Source organism: Salmo salar, chromosome ssa11 (genome assembly GCF_905237065.1).
Source record: "Salmo salar chromosome ssa11, Ssal_v3.1, whole genome shotgun sequence".
Taxonomy (NCBI): Eukaryota; Metazoa; Chordata; class Actinopteri; order Salmoniformes; family Salmonidae; genus Salmo; species Salmo salar.
The window spans coordinates 58,712,363-58,731,708 of NC_059452.1; the positions used below are offsets into that span (position 1 = coordinate 58,712,363).

A 19,346-nucleotide genomic window follows, 5' to 3' on the forward strand; every position below is an offset into this window, starting at 1 on the left:
GGGGAGCGATAGGTCAACATCTAGACAGGACAGGGGGTGTGGAGCATCAGGTCAACATCTAGACAGGACAGGGGGAGCATCAGGTCAACATCTAGACAGGACAGGGGGAGCATCAGGTCAACATCTAGACAGGACAGGGAGAGAATCAGGTCAACATCTAGACAGGACGGGGGGAGCATCAGGTCAACATCTAGACAGGACAGGGGGGGAGCATCAGGTCAACATCTAGACAGGACGGGGGAAGGAGCATCAGGTCAACATCTAGACAGGACAGGGAAGGAGCATCAGGTCAACATCTAGACAGGACAGGGGGGAGCATCAGGTCAACATCTAGACAGGACAGGGGGGGAGCATCAGGTCAACATCTAGACAGGACAGGGGGGGAGCATCAGGTCAACATCTAGACAGGACAGGGGGGGAGCATCAGGTCAACATCTAGACAGGACAGGGGGGGAGCATCAGGTCAACATCTAGACAGGACAGGGATCAGGTCAACATCTAGACAGGACAGGGGGTGTGGAGAATGAGGTATTATGCCTTATGTTGTCTCAATGTATCTGTCCGCTGTATTTTCGTGTCCTGTATCATACCACACTCTGTGTGTGTGTCGTGCCACGCTGTGTGTGTGTGTGTGTGTGTGTGTGTGTGTGTGTCGTACCACACTGTGTGTGTGTGTGTATGTGTCGTACCACACTGTGTGTGTGTGTGTGTGTGTGTGTGTCGTACCACACTGTGTGTGTCGTACCACACTGTGTGTGTGTGTGTGTGTGTGTGTGTGTGTGTGTGTGTGTGTGTGTGTGGCGTACCACGTGGTGACAGCTGAACTCCTTCATGACGGAAGCTTCATTGAGGAACTCTATTCTCTCTCTCATGCTGGCCGACTCGTTCACCGTCTTTATGGCCACGCACGTCTCTGGCTCGTCCTTGACAACTCCCTTAGCGACGCCCTCGTACACCATGCCGAACGACCCCTGACCCAGCTCTCTGTTCATCGTGATCTTCTCCCTCAGCACCTCCCATTCATCTGGTACATACACTAGAGGAGAGGAGAGGGTTACCAGACAACTATATCACAGTACTACACCCCATTCATCTGGTATATACACTGGAGGAGAGGAGAGGGTTACCAGACAACTATATCACAGTACTACACCCCCACTAACCCCCATTCATCTGGTATATACACTGGAGGAGAGGAGAGGGTTACCAGACAACTATATCACAGTACTACACCCCCACTAACCCTCATTCATCTGGAGGAGAGGGTTACCAGACAACTATATCACGGTACTACACCCTCACTACCCCCCATTCATCTGGTATATACACTGGAGGAGAGGAGAGGGTTACCAGACAACTATATCACAGTACTACACCCCCACTACCCCCCATTCATCTGGTATATACACTGGAGGAGAGGAGAGGGTTACCAGACAACTATATCACAGTACTACACCCCCACTAACCCCCATTCATCTGGTATATACACTGGAGGAGAGGAGAGGGTTACCAGACAACTATATCACAGTACTACACCCCCACTACCCCCCATTCATCTGGTATATACACTGGAGGAGAGGAGAGGGTTACCAGACAACTATATCACAGTACCACACCCCCACTACCCCCCATTCATCTAGCTTACTAACTAACTTAAAAGGTACTTGTGTGGTCTGACTACAGGTACTTCCTCTCTGTCTATCAGGTGATGTGGTCAGACTACAGGTACTTCCTCTCTGTCTATCAGGTGATGTGGTCAGACTACAGGTACTTCCTGTCTATCAGGTGATGTGGTCAGACTACAGGTACTTCCTGTCTATCAGGTGATGTGGTCAGACTACAGGTCATTCCTGTCTCAGGTGATGTGGTCTGACTACAGGTACTTACTCTCTGCAGCGCTGAAGTATTCAGGGTTGACTGATGCGTACAGAACTCCATTCCCCAGTCTGTCACTGTTCCTGTAGACACACCACACACACACACACACACACACACACACACACACACACACACACACACACACACACACACACACACACACACACACACACACACACACACACAGGGTTAGCAGCGTTACACAGCATCCCAAACGGCACCCTATTCTCTATATAGTGCACTACTATAGACCAGAGCACTATGGCACCCTATTCCCTATATAGTGCACTACTTTAGACCAGAGCACTATGGCACCCTATTCCCTATATAGTGCACTTCTCTGTGGGCTCTGGTCTAAAGTAGTGCACCACACTCCAGCCATGTTCAGACCAATGACGCCGTCACAGGACTGGCATAGAGACAGAGACGGAGACAGAGACAAACAGACTTACTTCTTCCTGTTGATGATGGTGAACGTGGCCAGTAGACAGATGATCAGGACGGCTACCATGGGAACAAAGATCATGACGTAGAGATGGTTCTCATAACCTGGTGGACCAGGAGACACATTAAATACAGTATTACACTGGTGGACCAGGAGAGACATTAAATACAGTAGAATACAGGTATTCCATACACACTGGTGTTAACTAACATGTGATAAGGTATTCCATACACACTGGCATTAACATGTGATAAGGAATTCCATACACACTGGTATTAACTAACTAACATGTGATAAGGTATTCCATACACACTGGTATTAACCTGTTATGGATAGGGGGCAGTATTTTCACGGCCGGATAAAAAACGTACCCGATTTAATCTGTTTATTACTCCTGCCCAGAAACTAGAATATGCATATAATTGTTTGATTTGGATAGAAAACACCCTAAAGTTTCTAAAACTGTTTGAATGGTGTCTGTGAGTATAACAGAACTCATATGGCAGGCCAAAACCTGAGAAGATTCCAAACAGGAAGTGCCCTCTCTGACCATTTCTTGGCCTTCTTTAGCCTCCTTATTGAAAACAGAGGATCTCTGCTGTAACGTGACACTTTCTAAGGCTCCCATAGGCTCTCAGAAGGCGCAAGAACGTTGAATGATGACTTTGCAGTCCATGGATGAAAAACAGTAGCGCACTTGGATAGTGGTCGATCTGAGAACAATGAGACGGTGTGCGCGCGTGGACGTGAAGAGTCCATTTTACTTTTTCAGTCTTTGAACGAAAACAACGACTCCCGTTCGGAATATTATCGCTATTTTACGAGAAAAAAACGCATACAAATTTATTTTAAACAGCGTTTGACATGCTTCGAAGTACAGTAATGGAATATTTTTAAATCTTTTGTCACAATACGCGCGGTCGCGTTACCCTTCGGATAGTGTCTTGAACGCACGAACAAAACGGCACTATTTGGATATAACTATCGATTATTTGGAACCAAACCAACATTTGTTGTTGAAGTAGAAGTCCTGGGAGTGCATTCTGACAAAGAACAGCAAAGGTAATCCAATTTTTCTTATAGTAAATCTGAGTTTGGTGAGTACCAAACTTGGTGGGTGTCAAAATAGCTAGCCTGTGATGGCCGGGCTATCTACTCAGAATATTGCAAAATGTGCTTTCACCGAAAAGCTATTTTAAAATCGGACACCGCGATTGCATAAAGGAGTTCTGTATCTATAATTCTTAAAATAATTGTTCTGTTTTTTGTGAAAGTTTATCGTGAGTAATTTAGTAAATTCACCAGAAGTGTTCGGTGGGAATGCTAGTTCTGAACGTCACATGCTAATGTAAAAAGCTGGTTTTGATATAAATATGAACTTCATTGAACAAAACATGCATGTATTGTATAACATAATGTCCTAGGAGTGTCATCTGATAAAGATCATCAAAGGTTAGTGCTGCATTTAGCTGTGGTTTTGGTTTTTGTGACATTATATGTTAGCTTGAAAAATGGGTGTCTGATTATTTCTGGCTGGGTACTCTCCTGACATAATCTAATGTTTTGTTTTCGTTGTAAAGCCTTTTGGAAATCGGACAGTGTGGTTAGATAAAGGAGAGTCTTGTCTTTAAAATGGTGCAAAATAGTCATATGTTTGAAAAATGGAAATTTCGAGGAGTTTGTATTTCGCGCCACGCCCTATCATTGGATATTGGAGCGGTGTTCCGCTAGCGGAACGTCTAGATGTAAGAAGTTATTAACTAACATGTGATAAGGTATTCCATACACACTGGTATTAACTAACTAACATGTGATAAGGTATTCCATACACACTGGTATTAACTAACATGTGATAAGGTATTCCATTCACACTAGTATTAACTAACATGTGATAAGGTATTCCATACACACTGGTATTAACTAACTAACTAACATGTGATAAGGTATTCCATACACACTGGTATTAACTAACTAACTAACTAACTAACATGTGATAAGGTATTCCATACACACTGGTATAAACTAACATGTGATAAGGTATTCCATACACACTGGTATTAACTAACTAACTACATGTGATAAGGTATTCCATACACACTGGTATTAACTAACTAACTAACTAACTAACTAACTAACATGTGATAAGGTATTCCATACACACTGGTATTAACTAACATGTGATAAGGTATTCCATACACACTGGTATTAACTAACATGTGATAAGGTATTACATTCACACTGGTATTAACTAACATGTGATAAGGTATTCCATACACACTGGTATTAACTAACTAACATGTGATAAGGTATTCCATACACACTGGTATTAACTAACTAACTATAAGGTATTCCATACACACTGGTATTAACATGTGATAAGGTATTCCATACACACTGGTATAAACTAACATGTGATAAGGTATACCATACACACTGGTATTAACTAACATGTGATAAGGTATTACATACACACTGGTATTAACTAACTAACATGTGATAAGGTATTCCATACACACTGGTATTAACATGTGATAAGGTATTCCATACACACTGGTATTAACTAAAATGTGATAAGGTATTCCATACACACTGGTATTAACTAAAATGTGATAAGGTATTCCATACACACTGGTATTAACTAACATGTGATAAGGTATTCCATTCACACTAGTATTAACTAACATGTGATAAGGTATTACATACAGACTGGTATTAACTAACTAACTAACATGTGATAAGGTATTCCATACACACTGGTATTAACTAACTAACTAACATGTGATAAGGTATTCCATACACACTGGTATTAACTAACTAACATGTGATAAGGTATTCCATACACACTGGTATTAACTAACTAACATGTGATAAGGTATTCCATACACACTGGTATTAACTAACTAACTAACTAACTAACTAACTAACTAACATGTGATAAGGTATTCCATACACACTGGTATTAACATGTGATAAGGTATTCCATACACACTGGTATTAACTAACTAACTAACATGTGATACGGTATTCCATACACACTGGTATTAACTAACTAACTAACTAACTAACTAACTAACTAACATGTGATAAGGTATTCCATACACACTGGTATTAACTAACATGTGATAAGGTATACCATACACACTGGTATTAACTAACATGTGATAAGGTATTACATACACACTGGTATTAACTAACTAACATGTGATAAGGTATTCCATACACACTGGTATTAACTAACTAACATGTGATAAGGTATTCCATACACACTGGTATTAACTAACTAACATGTGATAAGGTATTCCATACACACTGGTATTAACTAACTAACTAACTAACTAACTAACTAACTAACTAACTAACTAACATGTGATAAGGTATTCCATACACACTGGTATTAACATGTGATAAGGTATTCCATACACACTGGTATTAACTAACTAACTAACATGTGATAAGGTATTCCATACACACTGGTATTAACTAACTAACTAACTAACTAACTAACTAACATTTGATAAGGTATTCCATACACACTGGTATTAACTAACATGTGATAAGGTATACCATACACACTGGTATTAACTAACATGTGATAAGGTATTACATACACACTGGTATTAACTAACTAACATGTGATAAGGTATTCCATACACACTGGTATTAACTAACTAACATGTGATAAGGTATTCCATACACACTGGTATTAACTAACTAACATGTGATAAGGTATTCCATACACACTGGTATTAACATGTGATAAGGTATTCCATACACACTGGTATCAACTAACATGTGATAAGGTATTCCATACACACTGGTATTAACTAACATGTGATAAGGTATTCCATACACACTGGTATCAACTAACATGTGATAAGGTATTCCATACACACTGGTATTAACTAACTAACATGTGATAAGGTATTCCATACACACTGGTATTAACTAACTAACATGTGATAAGGTATTCCATACACACTGGTTTTAACTAACTAACTAACTAACTAACAAACATGTGATAAGGTATTCCATACACACTGGTATTAACTAACTAACATGTGATAAGGTATTCCATACACACTGGTATTAACTAACTAACATGTGATAAGGTATTCCATACACACTGGTATTAACTAACTAACTAACTAACTAACTAACTAACTAACATGTGATAAGGTATTCCATACACACTGGTATTAACTAACTAACATGTGATAAGGTATTACATACACACTGGTATTAACTAACTAACATGTGATAAGGTATTCCAACCACACTGGTATTAACTAACTAACATGTGATAAGGTATTCCATCCACACTGGTATTAACTAACTAACTAACTAACATGTGATAAGGTATTACATTCACACTGGTATTAACTAACTAACATGTGATAAGGTAATCCATACACACTGGTATTAACTAACTAACTAACATGTGATAAGGTATTCCATACACACTGGTATTAACTAACTAACTAACTAACATGTGATAAGGTATTCCATACACACTGGTATTAACATGTGATAAGGTATTCCATACACACTGGTATCAACTAACATGTGATAAGGTATTCCATACACACTGGTATTAACTAACATGTGATAAGGTATTCCATACACACTGGTATCAACTAACATGTGATAAGGTATTCCATACACACTGGTATTAACTAACTAACATGTGATAAGGTATTCCATACACACTGGTATTAACTAACTAACATGTGATAAGGTATTCCATACACACTGGATTTAACTAACTAACTAACTAACTAACAAACATGTGATAAGGTATTCCATACACACTGGTATTAACTAACTAACTAACATGTGATAAGGTATTCCATACACACTGGTATTAACTAACTAACATGTGATAAGGTATTCCATACACACTGGTATTAACTAACTAACTAACTAACTAACTAACTAACTAACTAACTAACATGTGATAAGGTATTCCATACACACTGGTATTAACTAACTAACATGTGATAAGGTATTCCATCCACACTGGTATTAACTAACTAACATGTGATAAGGTATTCCATCCACACTGGTATCAACTAACTAACTAACTAACATGTGATAAGGTATTACATTCACACTGGTATTAACTAACTAACATGTGATAAGGTAATCCATACACACTGGTATTAACTAACTAACTGACATGTGATAAGGTATTCCATCCACACTGGTATTAACTAACTAACTAACTAACACGTGATAAGGTATTCAATCCACACTGGTATTAACTAACTAACTAACATGTGCTAAGGTATTCCATCCACACTGGTATTAACTAACTAACATGTGATAAGGTATTCCATCCACACTGGTATTAACTAACTAACATGTGATAAGGTATTCCATCCACACTGGTATTAACTAACTAACTAACTAACTAACATGTGATAAGGTATTCCATCCACACTGGTATTAACTAACTAACTAACTAACATGTGATAAGGTATTCCATCCACACTGGTATTAACTAACTAACTAACATGTGCTAAGGTATTCCATCCACACTGGTATTAACTAACTAACATGTGATAAGGTATTCCATCCACACTGGTATTAACTAACTAACATGTGATAAGGTATTCCATACACACTGGTATTAACTAACATGTGATAAGGTATTCCATACACACTGGTATTAACTAACATGTGATAAGGTATTCCATACACACTGGTATTAACTAACTAACATGTGATAAGGTATTCCATACACACTGGATTTAACTAACTAACATGTGATAAGGTATTCCATACACACTGGATTTAACTAACTAACTAACTAACTAACTAACTAACTAACAAACATGTGATAAGGTATTCCATACACACTGGTATTAACTAACTAACTAACTAACATGTGATAAGGTATTCCATACACACTGGTATTAACTAACTAACTAACTAACATGTGATAAGGTATTCCATACACACTGGTATTAACTAACTAACTAACTAACTAACTAACATGTGATAAGGTATTCCATACACACTGGTATTAACTAACTAACATGTGATAAGGTATTACATACACACTGGTATTAACTAACTAACATGTGATAAGGTATTCCATCCACACTGGTATTAACTAACTAACATGTGATAAGGTATTCCATCCACACTGGTATTAACTAACTAACTAACTAACATGTGATAAGGTATTACATTCACACTGGTATTAACTAACTAACATGTGATAAGGTAATCCATACACACTGGTATTAACTAACTAACTAACATGTGATAAGGTATTCCATCCACACTGGTATTAACTAACTAACTAACTAACTAACTAACACGTGATAAGGTATTCAATCCACACTGGTATTAACTAACTAACTAACATGTGCTAAGGTATTCCATCCACACTGGTATTAACTAACTAACATGTGATAAGGTATTCCATCCACACTGGTATTAACTAACTAACATGTGATAAGGTATTCCATCCACACTGGTATTAACTAACTAACTAACTAACATGTGATAAGGTATTACATTCACACTGGTATTAACTAACTAACATGTGATAAGGTAATCCATACACACTGGTATTAACTAACTAACTAACATGTGATAAGGTATTCCATCCACACTGGTATTAACTAACTAACTAACATGTGATAAGGTATTCCATCCACACTGGTATTAACTAACTAACTAACATGTGATAAGGTATTCCATCCACACTGGTATTAACTAACATTAACTAACATGTGATAAGGTATTCCATACACACTGGTATTAACTAACATGTGATAAGGTATACCATACACACTGGTATTAACTAACATGTGATAAGGTATTACATACACACTGGTATTAACTAACTAACATGTGATAAGGTATTCCATACACACTGGTATTAACTAACTAACATGTGATAAGGTATTCCAGACACACTGGTATTAACTAACTAACATGTGATAAGGTATTCCATACACACTGGTATCAACTAACATGTGATAAGGTATTCCATACACACTGGTATCAACTAACATGTGATAAGGTATTCCATACACACTGGTATTAACTAACATGTGATAAGGTATTCCATACACACTGGTATCAACTAACATGTGATAAGGTATTCCATACACACTGGTATTAACTAACATGATAAGGTATTCCATACACACTGGTATTAACTAACTAACATGTGATAAGGTATTCCATACACACTGGATTTAACTAACTAACTAACTAACTAACTAACAAACATGTGATAAGGTATTCCATACACACTGGTATTAACTAACTAACTAACATGTGATAAGGTATTCCATACACACTGGTATTAACTAACTAACTAACTAACTAACATGTGATAAGGTATTCCATACACACTGGTACTAACTAACTAACTAACTAACTAACTAACTAACTAACATGTGATAAGGTATTCCATACACACTGGTATTAACTAACTAACATGTGATAAGGTATTCCATACACACTGGTATTAACTAACTAACATGTGATAAGGTATTCCATCCACACTGGTATTAACTAACTAACCATGTGATAAGGTATTACATCCACACTGGTATTAACTAACTAACATGTGATAAGGTATTCCATTCACACTGGTATTAACTAACTAACATGTGATAAGGTATTCCATCCACACTGGTATTAACTAACTAACTAACTAACATGTGATAAGGTATTACATCCACACTGGTATTAACTAACTAACACGTGATAAGGTATTCCATACACACTGGTATTAACTAACTAACTAACATGTGATAAGGTATTCCATCCACACTGGTATTAACTAACTAACTAACATGTGCTAAGGTATTCCATCCACACTGGTATTAACTAACTAACATGTGATAAGGTAATCCATCCACACTGGTATTAACTAACTAACTAACATGTGATAAGGTAATCCATACACACTGGTATTAACTAACTAACTAACATGTGATAAGGTATTCCATCCACACTGGTATTAACTAACTAACTAACATGTGATAAGGTATTCCATCCACACTGGTATTAACTAACTAACTAACTAACATGTGATAAGGTATTACATTCACACTGGTATTAACTAACTAACATGTGATAAGGTAATCCATACACACTGGTATTAACTAACTAACTAACATGTGATAAGGTATTCCATCCACACTGGTATTAACTAACTAACTAACATGTGATAAGGTATTCCATCCACACTGGTATTAACTAACTAACTAACATGTGATAAGGTATTCCATACACACTGGTATTAACTAACTAACTAACTAACTAACATGTGATAAGGTATTCCATACACACTGGTATTAACTAACATGTGATAAGGTATACCATACACACTGGTATTAACTAACATGTGATAAGGTATTACATACACACTGGTATTAACTAACTAACATGTGATAAGGTATTCCATACACACTGGTATTAACTAACTAACATGTGATAAGGTATTCCATACACACTGGTATTAACTAACTAACATGTGATAAGGTATTCCATACACACTGGTATTAACATGTGATAAGGTATTCCATACACACTGGTATCAACTAACATGTGATAAGGTATTCCATACACACTGGTATTAACTAACATGTGATAAGGTATTCCATACACACTGGTATCAACTAACATGTGATAAGGTATTCCATACACACTGGTATTAACTAACATGTGATAAGGTATTCCATACACACTGGTATTAACTAACTAACATGTGATAAGGTATTCCATACACACTGGATTTAACTAACTAACTAACTAACTAACTAACAAACATGTGATAAGGTATTCCATACACACTGGTATTAACTAACTAACTAACATGTGATAAGGTATTCCATACACACTGGTATTAACTAACTAACTAACTAACATGTGATAAGGTATTCCATACACACTGGTATTAACTAACTAACATGTGATAAGGTATTCGATCCACACTGGTATTAACTAACTAACATGTGATAAGGTATTCCATCCACACTGGTATTAACTAACTAACTAACTAACATGTGATAAGGTATTACATTCACACTGGTATTAACTAACTAACATGTGATAAGGTAATCCATACACACTGGTATTAACTAACTAACTAACTAACATGTGATAAGGTATTCCATCCACACTGGTATTAACTAACTAACTAACTAACACGTGATAAGGTATTCAATCCACACTGGTATTAACTAACAAACTAACATGTGCTAAGGTATTCCATCCACACTGGTATTAACTAACTAACATGTGATAAGGTATTCCATCCACACTGGTATTAACTAACTAACATGTGATAAGGTATTCCATCCACACTGGTATTAACTAACTAACTACTAACTAACATGTGATAAGGTATTACATTCACACTGGTATTAACTAACTAACATGTGATAAGGTAATCCATACACACTGGTATTAACTAACTAACTAACATGTGATAAGGTATTCCATCCACACTGGTATTAACTAACTAACTAACATGTGCTAAGGTATTCCATCCACACTGGTATTAACTAACTAACTAACTAACTAACTAACTAACATGTGATAAGGTATTCCATACACACTGGTATTAACTAACTAACTAACATGTGATAAGGTATTCCATCCACACTGGTATTAACTAACTAACTAATAACATGTGATAAGGTATTCCATCCACACTGGTATTAACTAACTAACTAACACATGTGCTAAGGTATTCCATCCACACTGGTATTAACTAACTAACATGTGATAAGGTATTCCATCCACACTGGTATTAACTAACTAACATGTGATAAGGTATTCCATCCACACTGGTATTAACTAACTAACTAACTAACATGTGATAAGGTATTACATTCACACTGGTATTAACTAACTAACATGTGATAAGGTAATCCATACACACTGGTATTAACTAACCATGTGATAAGGTATTCCATCCACACTGGTATTAACTAACATGTGCTAAGGTATTCCATCCACACTGGTATTAACTAACTAACTAACTAACTAACTAACTAACTAACTAACATGTGATAAGGTATTCCATACACACTGGATTTAACTAACTAACTAACTAACTAACTAACTAACAAACATGTGATAAGGTATTCCATACACACTGGTATTAACTAACTAACTAACATGTGATAAGGTATTCCATACACACTGGTATTAACTAACTAACTAACTAACATGTGATAAGGTATTCCATACACACTGGTATTAACTAACTAACTAACTAACTAACTAACTAACTAACATGTGATAAGGTATTCCATACACACTGGTATTAACTAACTAACATGTGATAAGGTATTACATACACACTGGTATTAACTAACTAACATGTGATAAGGTATTCCATCCACACTGGTATTAACTAACTAACATGTGATAAGGTATTCCATCCACACTGGTATTAACTAACTAACTAACTAACATGTGATAAGGTATTACATTCACACTGGTATTAACTAACTAACATGTGATAAGGTAATCCATACACACTGGTATTAACTAACTAACTAACATGTGATAAGGTATTCCATCCACACTGGTATTAACTAACTAACACGTGATAAGGTATTCAATCCACACTGGTATTAACTAACTAACTAACATGTGCTAAGGTATTCCATCCACACTGGTATTAACTAACTAACATGTGATAAGGTATTCCATCCACACTGGTATTAACTAACTAACATGTGATAAGGTATTCCATCCACACTGGTATTAACTAACTAACTAACTAACATGTGATAAGGTATTACATTCACACTGGTATTAACTAACTAACATGTGATAAGGTAATCCATACACACTGGTATTAACTAACTAACTAACATGTGATAAGGTATTCCATCCACACTGGTATTAACTAACTAACTAACATGTGATAAGGTATTCCATCCACACTGGTATTAACTAACTAACTAACATGTGATAAGGTATTCCATACACACTGGTATTAACTAACAAACTAACTAACTAACTAACTAACATGTGATAAGGTATTCCATACACACTGGTATTAACTAACATGTGATAAGGTATACCATACACACTGGTATTAACTAACATGTGATAAGGTATTACATACACACTGGTATTAACTAACTAACATGTGATAAGGTATTCCATACACACTGGTATTAACTAACTAACATGTGATAAGGTATTCCAGACACACTGGTATTAACTAACTAACATGTGATAAGGTATTCCATACACACTGGTATTAACATGTGATAAGGTATTCCATACACACTGGTATCAACTAACATGTGATAAGGTATTCCATACACACTGGTATTAACTAACATGTGATAAGGTATTCCATACACACTGGTATCAACTAACATGTGATAAGGTATTCCATACACACTGGTATTAACTAACATGTGATAAGGTATTCCATACACACTGGTATTAACTAACTAACATGTGATAAGGTATTCCATACACACTGGATTTAACTAACTAACTAACTAACTAACTAACTAACAAACATGTGATAAGGTATTCCATACACACTGGTATTAACTAACTAACTAACATGTGATAAGGTATTCCATACACACTGGTATTAACTAACTAACTAACTAACATGTGATAAGGTATTCCATACACACTGGTATTAACTAACTAACTAACTAACTAACTAACATGTGATAAGGTATTCCATACACACTGGTATTAACTAACTAACATGTGATAAGGTATTCCATCCACACTGGTATTAACTAACTAACTAACATGTGATAAGGTATTCCATCCACACTGGTATTAACTAACTAACTAACTAACATGTGATAAGGTATTCCATCCACACTGGTATTAACTAACTAACTAACATGTGCTAAGGTATTCCATCCACACTGGTATTAACTAACTAACTAACTAACACGTGCTAAGGTATTCCATCCACACTGGTATTAACTAACTAACATGTGATAAGGTATTCCATCCACACTGGTATTAACTAACTAACATGTGATAAGGTATTCCATCCACACTGGTATTAACTAACTAACTAACTAACATGTGATAAGGTATTACATTTACACTGGTATTAACTAACTAACATGTGATAAGGTAATCCATACACACTGGTATTAACTAACTAACTAACATGTGATAAGGTATTCCATCCACACTGGTATTAACTAACTAACTAACTAACATGTGATAAGGTATTCCATCCACACTGGTATTAACTAACTAACTAACTAACATGTGCTAAGGTATTCCATCCACACTGGTATTAACTAACTAACATGTGATAAGGTATTCCATCCACACTGGTATTAACTAACTAACATGTGATAAGGTATTCCATCCACACTGGTATTAACTAACTAACATGTGATAAGGTATTCCATCCACACTGGTATTAACTAACTAACATGTGATAAGGTATTCCATCCACACTGGTATTAACTAACTAACTAACTAACATGTGATAAGGTATTACATTCACACTGGTATTAACTAACTAACATGTGATAAGGTAATCCATACACACTGGTATTAACTAACTAACTAACATGTGATAAGGTATTCCATCCACACTGGTATTAACTAACTAACTAACATGTGATAAGGTATTCCATACACACTGGTATTAACTAACTAACTAACATGTGATAAGGTATTCCATACACACTGGTATTAACTAACATGTGATAAGGTATACCATACACACTGGTATTAACTAACATGTGATAAGGTATTACATACACACTGGTATTAACTAACTAACATGTGATAAGGTATTCCATACACACTGGTATTAACTAACTAACATGTGATAAGGTATTCCATACACACTGGTATTAACTAACTAACATGTGATAAGGTATTCCATACACACTGGTATTAACTAACTAACTAACTAACTAACTAACTAACATGTGATAAGGTATTCCATACACACTGGTATTAACTAACTAACATGTGATAAGGTATTACATACACACTGGTATTAACTAACTAACATGTGATAAGGTATTCCATCCACACTGGTATTAACTAACTAACATGTGATAAGGTATTCCATCCACACTGGTATTAACTAACTAACTAACTAACATGTGATAAGGTATTACATTCACACTGGTATTAACTAACTAACATGTGATAAGGTAATCCATACACACTGGTATTAACTAACTAACTAACATGTGATAAGGTATTCCATCCACACTGGTATTAACTAACTAACTAACTAACTAACACGTGATAAGGTATTCAATCCACACTGGTATTAACTAACTAACTAACATGTGCTAAGGTATTCCATCCACACTGGTATTAACTAACTAACATGTGATAAGGTATTCCATCCACACTGGTATTAACTAACTAACATGTGATAAGGTATTCCATCCACACTGGTATTAACTAACTAACTAACTAACATGTGATAAGGTATTCCATCCACACTGGTATTAACTAACTAACTAACTAACATGTGATAAGGTATTACATTCACACTGGTATTAACTAACTAACATGTGATAAGGTAATCCATACACACTGGTATTAACTAACTAACTAACATGTGATAAGGTATTCCATCCACACTGGTATTAACTAACTAACTAACATGTGATAAGGTATTCCATCCACACTGGTATTAACTAACTAACTAACATGTGATAAGGTATTCCATACACACTGGTATTAACTAACAAACTAACTAACTAACTAACATGTGATAAGGTATTCCATACACACTGGTATTAACTAACATGTGATAAGGTATACCATACACACTGGTATTAACTAACATGTGATAAGGTATTACATACACACTGGTATTAACTAACTAACATGTGATAAGGTATTCCATACACACTGGTATTAACTAACATGTGATAAGGTATTCCAGACACACTGGTATTAACTAACTAACATGTGATAAGGTATTCCATACACACTGGTATTAACTAACATGTGATAAGGTATTCCATACACACTGGTATCAACTAACATGTGATAAGGTATTCCATACACACTGGTATTAACTAACATGTGATAAGGTATTCCATACACACTGGTATTAACTAACTAACATGTGATAAGGTATTCCATACACACTGGATTTAACTAACTAACTAACTAACTAACTAACAAACATGTGATAAGGTATTCCATACACACTGGTATTAACTAACTAACTAACATGTGATAAGGTATTCCATACACACTGGTATTAACTAACTAACTAACTAACATGTGATAAGGTATTCCATACACACTGGTATTAACTAACTAACTAACATGTGATGAGGTATTCCATACACACTGGTATTAACTAACTAACATGTGATAAGGTATTCCATACACACTGGTATTAACTAACTAACTAACTAACATGTGATAAGGTATTCCATACACACTGGTATTAACTAACTAACTAACTAACTAACTAACTAACTAACTAACTAACTAACATGTGATAAGGTATTCCATACACACTGGTATTAACTAACTAACATGTGATAAGGTATTCCATACACACTGGTATTAACTAACATGTGATAAGGTATTCCATACACACTGGTATCAACTAACATGTGATAAGGTATTCCATACACACTGGTATTAACTAACATGTGATAAGGTATTCCATACACACTGGTATTAACTAACTAACATGTGATAAGGTATTCCATACACACTGGATTTAACTAACTAACTAACTAACTAACTAACAAACATGTGATAAGGTATTCCATACACACTGGTATTAACTAACTAACTAACATGTGATAAGGTATTCCATACACACTGGTATTAACTAACTAACTAACTAACATGTGATAAGGTATTCCATACACACTGGTATTAACTAACTAACTAACATGTGATGAGGTATTCCATACACACTGGTATTAACTAACTAACATGTGATAAGGTATTCCATACACACTGGTATTAACTAACTAACTAACTAACATGTGATAAGGTATTCCATACACACTGGTATTAACTAACTAACTAACTAACTAACTAACTAACATGTGATAAGGTAATCCATACACACTGGTATTAACTAACTAACATGTGATAAGGTATTCCATCCACACTGGTATTAACTAACTAACTAACTAACACGTGATAAGGTATTCCATCCACACTGGTATTAACTAACTAACTAACATGTGCTAAGGTATTCCATCCACACTGGTATTAACTAACTAACATGTGATAAGGTATTCCATACACACTGGTATTAACTAACATGTGATAAGGTATACCATACACACTGGTATTAACTAACATGTGATAAGGTATTACATACACACTGGTATTAACTAACTAACATGTGATAAGGTATTCCATACACACTGGTATTAACTAACTAACATGTGATAAGGTATTCCATACACACTGGTATTAACTAACTAACATGTGATAAGGTATTCCATACACACTGGTATTAACATGTGATAAGGTATTCCATACACACTGGTATCAACTAACATGTGATAAGGTATTCCATACACACTGGTATTAACTAACATGTGATAAGGTATTCCATACACACTGGTATTAACTAACTAACTAACATGTGATAAGGTATTCCATACACACTGGTATTAACTAACTAACTAACTAACTAACTAACATGTGATAAGGTATTCCATACACACTGGTATTAACTAACTAACTAACTAACTAACATGTGATAAGGTATTCCATACACACTGGTATTAACTAACTAACATGTGATAAGGTATTACATACACACTGGTATTAACTAACTAACATGTGATAAGGTATTCCATCCACACTGGTATTAACTAACTAACTAACTAACATGTGATAAGGTATTACATTCACACTGGTATTAACTAACTAACATGTGATAAGGTAATCCATACACACTGGTATTAACTAACTAACTAACATGTGATAAGGTATTCCATCCACACTGGTATTAACTAACTAACTAACATGTGATAAGGTATTCCATCCACACTGGTATTAACTAACTAACTAACATGTGATAAGGTAATCCATACACACTGGTATTAACTAACATGTGATAAGGTATTCCATCCACACTGGTATTAACTAACTAACTAACTAACATGTGATAAGGTATTCCATCCACACTGGTATTAACTTACTAACTAACATGTGCTAAGGTATTCCATCCACACTGGTATTAACTAACTAACATGTGATAAGGTATTCCATCCACACTGGTATTAACTAACTAACATGTGATAAGGTATTCCATCCACACTGGTATTAACTAACTAACTAACTAACATGTGATAAGGTATTACATTCACACTGGTATTAACTAACTAACATGTGATAAGGTAATCCATACACACTGGTATTAACTAACTAACTAACATGTGATAAGGTATTCCATCCACACTGGTATTAACTAACTAACTAACATGTGATAAGGTATTCCATCCACACTGGTATTAACTAACTAACTAACATGTGCTAAGGTATTCCATCCACACTGGTATTAACTAACTAACTAACTAACTAACTAACATGTGATAAGGTATTCCATACACACTGGTATTAACTAACTAACATGTGATAAGGTATTCTATCCACACTGGTATTAACTAACTAACTAACTAACATGTGCTAAGGTATTCCATCCACACTGGTATTAACTAACTAACTAACTAACTAACTAACTAACTAACTAACATGTGATAAGGTATTCCATACACACTGGTATTAACTAACTAACTAACATGTGATAAGGTATTCCATACACACTGGTATTAACTAACTAACTAACATGTGATGAGGTATTCCATACACACTGGTATTAACTAACTAACATGTGATAAGGTATTCCATACACACTGGTATTAACTAACTAATTAACTAACATGTGATAAGGTATTCCATACACACTGGTATTAACTAACTAACATGTGATAAGGTATTACATACACACTGGTATTAACTAACTAACATGTGATAAGGTATTCCATCCACACTGGTATTAACTAAC

General features: G+C 35.4%; 1 protein-coding gene across 1 annotated transcript in view; it reads right to left on the bottom strand.

The window, feature by feature from the left end:
• The window catches only part of LOC106592162 (insulin-like growth factor 1 receptor), a 129,545-nt gene that overhangs the window by 11,453 nt on the left and 98,746 nt on the right, over window positions 1–19,346 (bottom strand). Inside the window, exons 12-14 of the mRNA XM_045689791.1 lie at window positions 2,331–2,427; window positions 1,888–1,958; window positions 807–1,036 (exon numbers count right to left, since the gene is read on the bottom strand). Coding sequence (XP_045545747.1) covers window positions 807–1,036; window positions 1,888–1,958; window positions 2,331–2,427 — 398 coding nt within the window. The remainder of the gene's footprint in view (window positions 1–806; window positions 1,037–1,887; window positions 1,959–2,330; window positions 2,428–19,346) is intronic.